Source organism: Atta colombica, unplaced genomic scaffold (genome assembly GCF_001594045.1).
Source record: "Atta colombica isolate Treedump-2 unplaced genomic scaffold, Acol1.0 scaffold126, whole genome shotgun sequence".
In the NCBI taxonomy this organism is placed as follows: Eukaryota; Metazoa; Arthropoda; class Insecta; order Hymenoptera; family Formicidae; genus Atta; species Atta colombica.
In genome coordinates this window covers 1,650,967-1,665,000 of record NW_017259213.1, presented here as the reverse complement: position 1 = coordinate 1,665,000, position 14,034 = coordinate 1,650,967, and the positions used below count along the sequence as shown (strand labels likewise).

The 14,034-nt window shown below is 35.5% G+C and overlaps 1 protein-coding gene across 3 annotated transcripts in view; it reads right to left on the bottom strand.

Moving 5' to 3' along the window:
* LOC108684055 (sodium/potassium/calcium exchanger Nckx30C) overlaps window positions 1-3,784 on the bottom strand; it is a 61,339-nt gene extending 57,555 nt beyond the window's left edge. For all 3 annotated transcript variants that reach the window (XM_018188077.1, XM_018188080.1, XM_018188079.1), the window contains exon 1: window positions 2,314-3,784. In XM_018188077.1, the coding sequence (XP_018043566.1) occupies window positions 2,314-3,186 (873 nt within the window). In that variant the 5' untranslated portion in view covers window positions 3,187-3,784. The remainder of the gene's footprint in view (window positions 1-2,313) is intronic.
* Between the last annotated feature and the right edge of the window lie 10,250 nt (window positions 3,785-14,034).

Genomic DNA, 14,034 nt, shown 5'->3' with positions numbered 1-14,034 from the left:
ATATATATATTATATTTCAGCATTATTTCAAAATTATCAGTCAATTAGAAAAATTAATTCTGCAGCCGAAATATGTTATGCATGCGATTTCATCTCATAATAATTCATCCGTAAGAATATATACAACAAATTTTTAATTTTTTACAATTACATGATCGTAATAAATAATATTCGTTATTTCAAAAAAAACTTTTATAATCTGATTCATCCTTCTCATTCACCCTTAAACTCTTTGTTATTATATTATACTAAAAATTCTGTACTTTTGTTAATTTAATTCAGAAAAATGCTATATAATTTATGTCAGTAAAATTTAACACATTTTTTTCTATCTATTGTATCAAAGACTTTCTTTCGGAATCTTCATTATCATAAAGATCTTCTCTATCGCGAATTTTTCCTTCACTCAGCAGTCTGCCTCTTTTTCGTGTACATGATTCAAAATCGATTGGCACAAAAACGCACTCTATCCACGAAGCATTGGCTTGAAAGGTTCTTAATCATTCGTTTTGCGAACGAATCGATCGCCAATGGTCATTACGAAAACGTAGGACTATTCATTTACACACCAACATCTTGGAAATACGCCGATCCGATAGACTAAAGTCTTCGGCATAAATTGGAGATTACATAACGATTCTCAATCAATAGCTGATAACCTCGTAAGATTAAAACGAAAAAAATCCACGTTTAATTTTGATAACACAATCAACGACTCAGAATATAACAAAATTTACGCTGTGCCATACGCGTTGACGTCCACTATGCGAGTTATTACGCTAGTACTGAATGTTGTCACAACAACTAGTTTTCCTATAATGTAAAGTTTCTACGTTTGTATAAAGTCCGGGGACGCGTTATTGTTACGCCTTTGTACGCGGTAAGGCACTCTTTCGCGACAGGTCAAAGAAACTTCAACGTAGAGAAGCTCACAGTGCTTATGACGTCTTTAATGACCTTGAGTACGACTCTTCCTCCGCTCATGAATTGTACTTCTCTGTATGAGGCACCATTATCAGAGCATAAGTCAGCGCGCTAGATTCACGCGTAAAGATGATCAAAATTCAATCGGTTGAAGGTTGGTCCCGAACAAACTTTATCTTTTTGAAGCTTACATAAAAAAAATCTTCCGATAATCTAATAATCTTATAATTTGAACCATTTGTATCGCTACCATTTGACATATGTAGTTAGTTTAGATTACAAAAGAAATAAAATAGTTCGCAAAATTAAGTAAAGTAAAAAAATTTACGTTTATAATCGTGTGTATAATTGTATAAATAATGAGAAAAAAAAAGTGTTTTGAGAGAACTATTAGTGCAACAATCGATATATCTCAATATCTGTCCCTTGGCCTATATGGGAAAGGTAAGCAGGTTATGTGTCTTGAACTATGATTGATACCATTCAGAATGCGCTTAAGACCAGTTTTATTCAAATATTAATTTCTTCTCAAAAAGTTACGCTTGTAAAGTGCCAAGTTTGGGCAAAACCGACTAATACTTATAATGTATTTCTCATGTACCTTATAGAATGTTGTTAAAAATGTACAGTTTGTGATTTAAGATTTATTGTACTATTTGTGAATTTTAAATTTGACACGTCAAATTATCACTTTATTAACCGTAAAATAGAACATACGAAAGAGAAATTCGCTATCGGGGCTAAATCAAACGCAGTTTAATCATCTATTTGTCATACAAGTTCCGTGATTTGGTCAAGGTCGCGTCTCTTGACCACACTGTGTTCAAGGTTCAGCGGTTGATCTCATCTCGAAATGTAAAATGAAAAAACTGCAAGGAAAGGAAGTAAACGTGGCAATGTCCGTCCACGAGACAAAACACCGCCCACGAGCAGTCGTGCGAGTAGGTGAAGTCACGCGACGCTATGCTCCTCCATGAAATATAAAGTCATGATAGAGAAAGAGCGAAAGAAGTAAAGGGGTGAGTTATGCAAGTATATGTATACATAAAAGGGTAGAAAGAGATGAAGAAAGAAAGAGATAGAGAAGAAAAGAGAAAGAACTAAGAGAAAGTATAAAGATTGGAGTATACAGTAGAGGGAGATAGATGGGTAGATAGCTGGAGAGGGAAAGCGCGTGTAGACAAAGAGATGGCGGGGTACAGCAGTAACATGTATCTATACGAAAAAGTTAATGGATAGAAAGAAATGACGCGATATAGAGGATAGAATGAAAAGGGAATCGTAGAACAAGACAGACTGATCGATCGGTATAAAAGTAGACAAAGACAGGGTCAGACGTTTTCCTAGATTGCGAATGTATAACAGTTCGCGTATACATTCCGTACATACCGAAGGCATCAGCTGATCGGTAGATCTGACCCGGGTCACCTTGTTCCTGTAGAGTACCCTTTTGACCATTTTCTCCATTGGCTGGTTCCACTTCATGAAGCTCACATATCCCAAATAGAATCCAAATAGCACAAGTGCCTCATACCAGTATATATAACTATCGCGGAAGAAGTAGATCAGGGTGAGTAGACTGGCGCTATAGAAAGTGCAGTCGCGAAATAGAGGCCACCATGTGAGCGATAGCACCGTACGCGAGAATATAGCGCACATGCCGATCACGAAAAGGATGTTGAAGACGGCGGAGCCGACGATAGTGCCGATACCGACATCGTCGAATGACACGAACACGCCTATGATCGATGTGAAAAGTTCGGGCGCCGATCCACCGGCCGCCATGAAAGTAGCACCAGCCACATCGTCGGCGATATCGAGCTTCTCGATAATTACGTCTAACGATGGTACGAAGAACTCGTCGCAGACAATTGCTAACGCGACGAACATGTACACCACGCCAAGTATATGAAGTATCACGGCGCCGCGGCGTCGTTGATCATTGGTGAACAGATCTTCGGGGAAGAGCGGCCTCTTGATGTTTGTATTATTATCGTTAGTCCTATTGTGCCCGTCAAGACTCGCACCATTGTTTTTATCGTACACTTGCACGCTGGTACCGTTACTCAATCGTATTAGGACGGGCATGGCTGTGCTACTCGTGGTGGTATGAAATGTGATCGGATTGTTCGGCGCCGGTCTATGGCCCGAAGATGACGAAGGTCCCATCGCGAAGGCTAAAACCGCGGAGAGCAGAGTGATCAACGCCAATCGGCGCCTCCGCCTCCAACATGTACGCCGATCACCGCCCGTCACGATCATCGTTGTCGTCGGCGGTGGTGCTGCTGTTGGTGGTTCGTACCTTCGAGGACGTTCGCCGTCGTTAGTGAGACCTCCGTCCTCTTCCTCCTTCTTCTTCTTCTTCTTCTTCTTCTTCTTCTCCGTCCTCTTCGGCGTCCTCCACCCTCTTCTTGGCCCCCTCCGCCGCCAGCACCACCTCCGACTTCTCCACCACCTTCTTCTACGTGTCGTATCGTGTCGCGCCGCGGAGGGTGTACGACAGGAGAGCCGTACTAAGGCTGGGTCATGCTGGAGCGGCGATAAGGAGCGGCTCCTTGCCGATGCCTCCCTCTGGATGGACCTACCTGCGTGTGACTGCGGTAGTCGATCCTCCACCAGCTTTTTCTTCTCTTCGTTTCTCACACTGCGTCCTCCTCTTTCTCGACGAGCTTTTTCACTGGATGTTCACGATGTGCAGACTGACAGAATTAGTCCGCGACATGTACTACGATTACTATTATTACTACAACTACTGCTGATATACGCCGCTACTACGAACAGGCTCGGGTATTCGACGCGACCGATATTCTTTTGTTTCCCGGCGGCGTCGGCGTCGTCGTCGTCGTCGCCGTCGTCGCCGTCGTCGCCGTCGTCGCCGTCGTCGCCGCCGTCGTCGTCGTTGTCGCCGTCGTCGTCGCCGTCGTCGTCGCCGTCGTCGTCGTCGTCGTCGTCGTCGTCGTCGTCGTCGTCGTCGTCGTCGTCGCCGTCGCCGTCGTGGTCGCTAGGATGCGGTGGATGGTGCATATAATCCTGGATGGATATACAGGAGCAGCAGAACGGCGCCCCCGCCGCGATGCCCGCCCGCTGCACACTGGAACAACCCTGTTCCGTTCCGTTCCTCTCTCTCTCGCTTTACTCTATTCCCCTCTTTTGCGTCCACCGACGTCGCACTCCCTCCTTCTATCTCTTTCTCCCACCGTGTTCCTTCCTTCGATCTTCTCTGTTTATCAAGACTTCTCTTTCACTCCTTCGATTGTCTTTCATTCTCATTTACTGCCAATTCTTCTTTCAACCTTCTTTGTAATGTCAGAACCTCTTTTTTTTACTCTCTTACTCCTTTTTCATTTAGCATCAATCTTATAGCACCTGTGTTTATCTTCATCGCACTAGCGATTGTCCATGACTCTTTAACTTTTTTTTTTAACTATGTCGTTCTCTTTTTCATTGATACCCAGTTTTTCGCGAATAGAGGGATTACTCTCTATGTTACTCTCCTTCTTCCTTCATTCGTCGTCCGGCGTTTTCCACCCTGTTTTCCTCTCGTTTACTTCCGTTCCTTTTCCCTCTCTTCATCCCTCTCTTCATCGTTTATCTCTCTCTTCGTTAGAGATAGATCTTCCCTTTCTCTCTTTCCCGTGCAGGGGGAAGCTTTCTGCTTCCTCGCTCCGCATCGGCCGCGTTACCCCGCGCGTCGCTCTTTTGCACCACTCGACATCCGTGGCGGCCCACCCAACTCCAACCCCGCCGAAATCGCTCTTCGAACGTCCATCTCATTTTGCGACGGCTCGCCGCCCTGAGTTCTTCTCTTTTCCACTTGCTGCGACACCCGCACGTTCCTCCCCCAACGCGTACCCACGACGGAGGTGGGAGCCTGCGCACGTGTGAGCACCCCTCGCTGGGTCTCCCGCTCGATATCGGACTAACTCCACAACTCCACGTTACGAATGCACGTATAACGGGTGTCATCCGGATGGATTCCAGCCGTCCGTCGCGCGACATACGTATACGTGCCTGTCTTCGCCAGTTCGGCAACTACTTCTTCTAGAGGATCACGCTGCGGTGAGCAGACAGCTCAGTTTCGAATGAGCTATCTTCTATGTCGAAAGACATAGGTATATAGGTGATTCGCATCAAGCAATGATGAATCTTTGACTTTTGCAAGATCGGACCAATGCAAAAAAATCTTAACATTCTGCCGCATGATTTCCTATATTGAAGTCAATTGGGCTTAAATACAAATAAAGAAAATCTATCAAGTATCTATGATATCAAGTATCTCTTTTGGGATAGCCTTCGAAGTAACTGGTCAAAATAATCGATGGCGCGTGTATCAGCGTTCCGTGCTTCTGGTCTTTTAGATTTATCTTTTCTGTGCGCGCATAGCCTTTTTTCTATTGCGTCTGTCGATTGCGAATCGAATATATCTGAGATCTGCCATTTGGTCAAAGGAAATTGGAAAGAAATTTATCGAGAAGTTTTTTCTCCTTATTGCCCTTTAATAATATATATTCGATCTATGTCAGTAATGCTTTCGCACGTTTGTTTCTAAGAAATATATACATAATGTTATTTTCTTAGAATACTGTCCTAACGATTTCTTTGGAAATTACATTTTGAAGATATTATTTAACGTTGTGACTTTTATTTTGTATAGATTATAATTCATAGATAAGATTTATAAAATCGAATTTAGATATTCATCACAAATAATCGATTGGTATATAATATACATGATGATCATAAAAAATATAAAATATTCATAATTGTCCTATTCCAATAATCATTTTATAGTTTTAATTTGCGTTCAGATTAAATTTAATTCGTGATCTATAATAGTTTTAATCTGAAAGAAACGTATTCTATTCAAAAATATTTTCTTCCTCCTATTTAGAGTTGTTATTAAGAAAAACTAACAATAAATTGTATTTACAATTTCTAACATAGTGTCATATCAATATTGTTGAGTTAAGCAGTTTAACAAGGAATTATATGTCATACTCATCTAATAATAAATAAACGTATTATATTTTCCATTATTATTCTACGAGTTACTTTATGTTACCTAACGTAACTAATTTATAGTTGTGAGTACCTTACTTATTGTTAGTCTAGAATTCCAAACTTAGAAAATGTTCCTGAATAAGAGAACCTTCAATATAAACTAACAGCACTTGGATACAATTATGGATTGCCACGGATATTGAAAGGATAAATCTGTATTATTTCTTTATCGTTTTTTAACATTGCCCGAAGACTAACCGATAACATTGACAAAGCATTCCGTAAATAGCATTCCGTAAATCGCATACGAGAGAAAGAAATAATCATTTCGATACATAATAATTTCATTACCATTTTATCATAATATATGTTTATGTTCTCTATATTTATAAATATTTTATTCATTTGAATATATATTAAATATTATAATATATTCGTGGAATAATTTCAATACAGAAAATTTCTCATAATATCGTGTTAATTGAACTAAAAAGTCAAGCTATATATTATTTTCGTGATTAAATAAACTTTTAAATTTTTGCAAAGTTAGTTTATTAATTATCCGACCGATGAAATTTGCTATGTCATAAGCTAAAGTTGTTTCAAGAATATATAGCCTTTTCTGAAACTTCGATTTTAAACAGATACAAACTCAAGATTTATCAATAATGTTCAATTAAAAGAAGTGTAATAATTTGAATAAGATTATAGCTTAGTTTTTTTTCGTTTAACACTGTTATTGAAATTAACAAGAGTAAGTAGTTAGGAGTAAGTATTCTCGGGCATGTGAAGCTTCTATTAATTATTGTTCTGTCACGTGTCAGTCACTTATTGAAGTATATTTTTTATTGGTGATTCTTAGCGAATGTGAAAATCAAGCTAGATAAAGGAGTTACGAGAAACTTATCTCATGAAAGCACGTGGAAAGATCCAGGGGTGGACATACCCTCAAAGTTCCCACAACCTTATCCTGCCTATATTAGACTGCTTCTCCCAGAGGTCGTTACGGTTATTAACAGCTGTCGACGGTACTTTTAAGCTTTCTCCTCGTCTCAAGCTTCTTACTACATTCGGTTTCCAATCGATTAAAAGATCTTGCAGAGAAGGTACAAGCTGCACTATTCTACTTTCACTTAGTATTTTATTTAAATTAGAGGAGAATCATCAATCATTTAATACATATACATAAATAATCTCACAAATAAAAAATTTTAATTATTATAAATAAAAAAACGATATATAATATGTAATAATTGTTACAATATTATTTTAATACTGATATAGTTGATATGATTCAATTACACATTATGGTAATTTGAATTATTATAATAATGTAAGAACGTTATTTCAGTATAAGATACACTATCGACTAAAATACCTTTTTTTTATATTGAAAGCGTACTACATAATTTACTTTTAGAAAAATCAATTATACTTCCAATATCGTTATTTAAAAGTATTGCTGTTTATCCAATAATTATCTTGTATAAAGTTTGTAACGCTATAAACTTCAAAATTTAAGCAGCTGTAACTTCGTTAAAAATAAACAATATTTAAAATTAAAAAAAGATTTTGAAGCTTAAAATCTCTACTTCCAAAAGATTATGTCTTTTGAACTTCTGTGAGATTGATAATTTTTTACATATAGAAAACTATACGTGGAAATTTTCCTCTCATTGTGTGGGTCAATCACATGCTTAAAAAAACTTGCGAAAATTTTCGATTTTCTAACATGAAAACTTAAAATTTTCTTTACAAAATCATTTTAAAAAATATTTTTAAGATTTTTTAGAGTTATCATAGATTAAATAAAAAGAGCATTTGATTTTGATTGTTCATAACTTTGTTAAACATCATCATCGCATAAAAATCGTAATGCTTTTTAAAAAAAAGCATTCTTAAAACTTTACTCTTTCTAAAACTTTACTCGATTGGTATAATTAACAATTTTTTTTATAAACGTATAAACAAGATACAAATAAAATAACATTGTGAACTTTTGTTCCAATCCAATACATTAAAATATCGTATTCATATATAACGAGTATATTTTGTGAAATTTTGAATTTTTTGAATTTTTCAAACTACGTATTTTTAGTAGATATATTTTTCATTGTATAAATGTACCATCTATTAAATGTTCTTCACTAGATTATATTTACTTTTTTCATATAACTATTATGTATTGAAGCCACAAAGCTGATTCATGCGTTCCAGAGAATAAAGGTCAATCTCTGTATCTATCTCTTGGCTCATAACTGTGCACCATTACCTATGGTCTTTCGTTGTGCTCGTGTTAACATATGGTATTTTGCCAGATATTGAAAACACGGCTGTGTTCAAAATTAATTCACCATCGTGTTTCTGGCAGATTATTTTAGCATAAATTAGAAAATATATTCTGCGACAATCTCGTACTAAAGTGTAATTAAACTATTATACGCAAAAATATCTACATTATATAATAATCGCTAATGTGTTAATATTTGTATAATTTATCTTATATTTTATTATAAATACTTTACATAAAAATTAAAAAGCAAATTACTTGAGAAATATTTTGGAAAAATGAAATGTTTTAATCTTACATATACGTGCATCAATTTAAAGAGTTAAATAATTTAGCTATTAAATAAATTTCATTTTTTTTTTAAGTAGATTAATATTATTTAAAAAATTTTTTAAACGGAAATATAAATTTATTAAAATAGAATAAGGTACACATAAATATAAAATATTGTTATATATCTATATACATATAAAATTGATAATATATATCATATATATGAAAACAATAGCCATATAATTATAATATATGATGAGATATTAATCAAAATTGTGTTAAACAAAAGCTGTAAAATTTTATGAGATACTCTCATAATTAATTCTCATAATAATAATAATAATAATTAATAGATAAAATAAATATTTTCTTAACAATACTATCAAATTCCATTTAATATCACGAAGGTCATTTGTACAGCTATTTTCATGAATTTATCGATTTTTAGGAAATATGAAATTTCAGGATACAGGAAATCTTGTAAATATCATATTGCATTTCTATATCAATCGTTTATCCGTAGCCATACAAAAATATACGAAGTTCTTAGAATAACATGTACTGTGCCTATTTATACAACATCATATTTCACAAGATGACTCTTCTTGAAGATTGAAAATGTATTTAAATGATCTCTTATTGTGCCAATTTCTTATTTTAATTCCTGCCATTTTGCAAAAAATATTTATATTTTTTATAAGAAAATTGCGGCGCAACTTTTACTTCCGATACTAGCGGCACTAGTTTCGTTGGTTAAATTCGTTCTTTAGAAGCAACGACCAACTTTAACATTCTCTTTTTATTGCGTCTAGCTTCAAGCATCGTACGATCACAGTGCTAAGATTGTAAGAACACGAGCAAAAAAGTTCCGTCACGAAATTCATTTCAAATTTGTCGGAAAATTAATCGGAGTTTTGAAATTACATGTATGCCTGTTTTTTCAAAATTTTCATCTTCATGATATCGATATAAATAAAAGTAGGAAAGACGAATTCGTTTTATAAAATAATATAACTAATATTGTTGATCGAGAGAATATATTGTGTAATTACCCAATTTATTATAAATTGTATTTTCACATTGTAGATACTAAATATTTGAAACGCTTTAATGTTATTAAATGCTATTAAAATATATTGTTGCAATTATGAGAGTTCATCATTAAAATTTGGATTGTTGATACTAAAATACATAATTAAGTGAATTTATCATAATCCGATTGTGATCTAATATTAAAAAGATACTGCATTTGTTGTGTATTAATCGTTATTAAAATATATTTCACGTATATTAAATATACTAAAGCCGAGATGATATATTGAGTGCATTTTTAAAAAAATTTTAGTTTGATTAAAGATTAACCTTGCCCTTTCGGTCGAGGCCAAAACGCTACAAATGTTACCTCGAAAGGACATAGATAGGAGAATGCCTGTACATGCTACGTCACCCTCGAAAGTTTCGACGTCTTTCCAACCGAAAGGTGGAACCAACCCCATTATCGAACGTCCTCTATGTTATCCTTCCTCTCCCCTCTTCCCATCTCCTACTACCCTACCTCCGTATGCGCATTTAACGTAGCTATCCTGAAGAGTTTCGAATGCCTCTCTTTCAAGGTGACAAATCCCTAAGTATATCCATCGGAAAATTCACCTTAATTCAGACTTTTCATCAAAATGATTGGTCTGATCCATGATTACGTAACATGATATTCTGGGAAAAGCAGAATTCATCTCTTATTCTCTCTCTCTCTCTCTCTCTCTCTCTCTCTCTCTCTCTCTCTCTCTCTCTCGTTTTCTCTCTCGTGCAACTGATAACAAACGTTGACCTAAATACGTTCCCGCCAAACCGTCATAAATCGTAATGCCGCAATGTAAGGCACTCCCGCCCGAATCACGTCCGTCTTCTTTTCGGTTTAATTTATTTCGCACGATCTTCCCTTATTCATGGAAAGAAAGAGTTCTGTCATAGGTAATAGTAAGTAGGAAAGGGAATCTTCTAAGAAGAGCCAATTAGGCCAATTTCATATAGGTATAGAGGCGCACAGCCCCAGGAATAACGTCAATATTCGGTTCATCTGCTTTCTGTTTCATCCCCTTGTGAATCCGACTTTCGATTCCTGGGCTATGAAGAAAATATGGTCCCGACAAACAGAGCACGTACATCGCAATTTATAGCTTTAGCTTAATACTAGATATCATGTTGAAACCTTCAACCTCTACTTCCTTTCACCCGCTTTCTTCGCCTGCCCGCTAACGTAATCCTTACTTCGCTTCTCACCGAAAAGCAGCTTTTATTTCACGATACTTAATAGCTTCTCGAGTTTAACATAAATTTACATCCTCCGTGAATCTTTTTTATCTATGTGTTGATTTTCTAAACGTTAAAAATTATGGTTTTCTGCATAAAAATTTTCGCTTCGTGTAGTACAATAGATAGCTTATAATTTAATCCTGAATAGATCTGTCTCCCTATCACCTTTAACCACTTTTATTTGCATTTATAGTTCGAATTTGTAAAGCGATTGGAAGTGAGTGGAAAATATGTTGAAGAAAAGATTGTGATAGTGTACATGCATAGTCATTAGTCAAATTTTCCACGGAACACAACATTTCAGGCACGGCATTAACTCTGTTCCGAATCGTCGAGCGTGTGCAGCCCCGTCAGACACAGCCGCATTTTCTCGCGTGCACCAATGGTGCATGTTTCCAATACAGCTTAAAGAGGGAAATGTCACAGCCTCATAAATTGTAAAAGCTTTACGACGCACGATGGAAAGATAAATTTTTATTATTAAATTATTTTCGCATTATTACATATATCAAAATATTTCTCTTTGATACAGTTGTATTTCTTGTAAACGTATTTTTGTTTATTTGTGCTATATTTACATTCACACAAAGATCTGTTTATCTTCGATGTATTTACACATATTTCTTTAAATTTATTAATTTAAAGAAATATAAATTTATTAATTTGAAGAAATATTTCTATAAATTTATTATATTAATTCAAATTCTCGCAGTAGAAAGTTCAACGAATTAATTAATTTAGAATTAAATAGTTGATATAGTATTTTCAACTTCAGTATAAGCTCCTAAAGTCACACAAAGTCAATGGTGGTGTTGCACGTGTCTTCGGAGACGCGTGTATCTGGTCAGTTTGTGCGATAATGTCACGCGCATCGAAAGCCGAAGAGAAGAGCGCACGCGCCTCTAAGACGTCAGGAAATTCTCCATTCTATACTAACCGCGTTTGAGTTTACGTGAGTCTCGTTGTCGAGGAGATCCTCAACAAAGATCACGGGAGGAAGCTAAAGCGGTGGTTTAGCGTCATATTAAGGATTGGCGCTAACGAGATTGATTGCGGACAGACATGCACAGGACACTTGCCGTGAGCCTTGTCTTATCTCGATGCGCCGCTTGGCAAAATGCGCTTTAAATTAATTGTTGTTTGAGTTGTAACATGCGTATTGTCGCCATTTTCGATTAGGTTATGAAAAAAATAAATGCAATAATTACCTCACTCATAAATAACTATAAAATGGATATATTAAAAATTAATAAACGACATTAAATACACCGATTTATTGAATTAAATATAATATCAATCTTTTAATTATTTTTTTCTATTTGTATTTAATAATTCTGTATTTAGTAATATAGTTAAAAGTTTTTTATTAAACACGAGAAAATATTTTAGGAGTAGCACAAGAAATCCCTCATGCTTGGAAAGTATGTGTACAATACGCGTAATTAATAATCGTAATAAAAAACATGATTTTAGCATCTTGATTTTTTTTACGAAAAATGATGGAGCTTTGGAAAATACGAGTCGCATAACTTGCTGACTTGCTGTCAGCTAACTAAAAATGTCGCGACCACACCAATCGCACCGGAGGAACTTTGCGACCGAGAAACAACGTGTCATCCGGACATCGGAATCGCTTTACAAAGCCTCTTTAGAGTTGCGCGTCGAGAAGCAATGCTTTACAGCTGAGCGTCTCTGGGAATTCCGTCAGATGTGAAACAATCAGAGGATGATGTACGCGCTTAGATGTGCGAGAAAATCCTTCGTTTTGTTGTGTGAATTCGCGTATATAGAGGCGAGAATTTGGACGGGCAACACGCTTGCGCGTTCGTTAAGGGCAGTGCAAATGATTATTTCATGATTATTTCTCTTTAATTTCAATGAGGTTGATCAGTACCACAAAGCGAATATTAATCGGCTTCTCTGCTTGCATTGCATACATGTTGTCCCACGCATCGACGCTTAGTTAGATTGTGACAGCATTGAGAATAGACGCCTCCACACGTCAAACAACATCTTTTCCTCTTTCAACGTATTTCTATATCAAATATATATTTAACGATTCGTCGAGTTAACATTATCATTGTTACTCTATTTTAAAAATTTTACGTTAATTTGTTAAATATTATTCAAATCGTTTCGCACTATTTTATTATTGTTACTTACTTTTATTAAACGTTTTTTACTAATTTTATGAAAATGGAAATATCTACAATGTCAATATGATATTGTAGATATTTCCGTTTTCATAAAATTATTTCAGTCGTCAGTTTGCGTTCAATATTTGTAAACTGGAATATAGTAATATTTAATAAAATTGTTCAGTTATTAATAATAGATAGAATTAATACGGCTGTGGATATGCATTAGACGGTGTAAGTAGACCAGTTAAAACAAACAAATAATACATGTAATGTGAGCTGCCGGATAAGCACAAATTTCGTTTCCTAAATGTCCTATATCTTCCTTTTCTCTCCGAAAGTACGGCTGTGTTGGATTACACGTCATGAATTACTGCAGGACCAAGCATCTGCGGTAAAAGCTTATATCCACGTAATTTACGCCGAGACGCGGTATAAGCATACCGTTATCCATGGATCGTTATCATTTCAATGCTATTTGCGGTAAACACGTTATATATCGATCAGTCTCGTAGATACTACCGTGCTAACAGTTAAAATCCGATATTCACTCAAAGCTTGAAAACCGTCATGAAAAAAAATTTTTTATATTATTGTCTTCTTTGTATTATTGTCTGATTTAAAGCAAACTCGTAATTTCTTATAATCGTGTATTCTCATTGGCTATGTTTAATCGAGCGTATTTGATCATTTTTCAAAAGATTTAAATTTTTTATTTATTTTCTATATTTATGGAATTATAGTCGACAGGAAAAAACAGTACTGTATTGTACTGTTGAGTATTGTACTCTTGAAGAATTGCAAACAATATGTTTCCATTTCCGAGTTCTTCGAAAATGCAATGTTGCAAAGCATTCGTTGCATCGTGTATAGCTATCATTTAAGTAAAAATATCCGGTAATAATCGTAATGTAAATCGTTAAATAAAATTTTAATCCATATGATCTCGACATTCCAAATGCAATATAAGAACTGTCGATAAAGTCATCACTGAAAAGTGTTAATATGAAAACAATTCTTAAAAGCTTTCGTCGTAACCGTTAATCGTAAAAGTATTTGCCTTGCTTGTTCAACTGGCGATCAATGATTTCAATTACC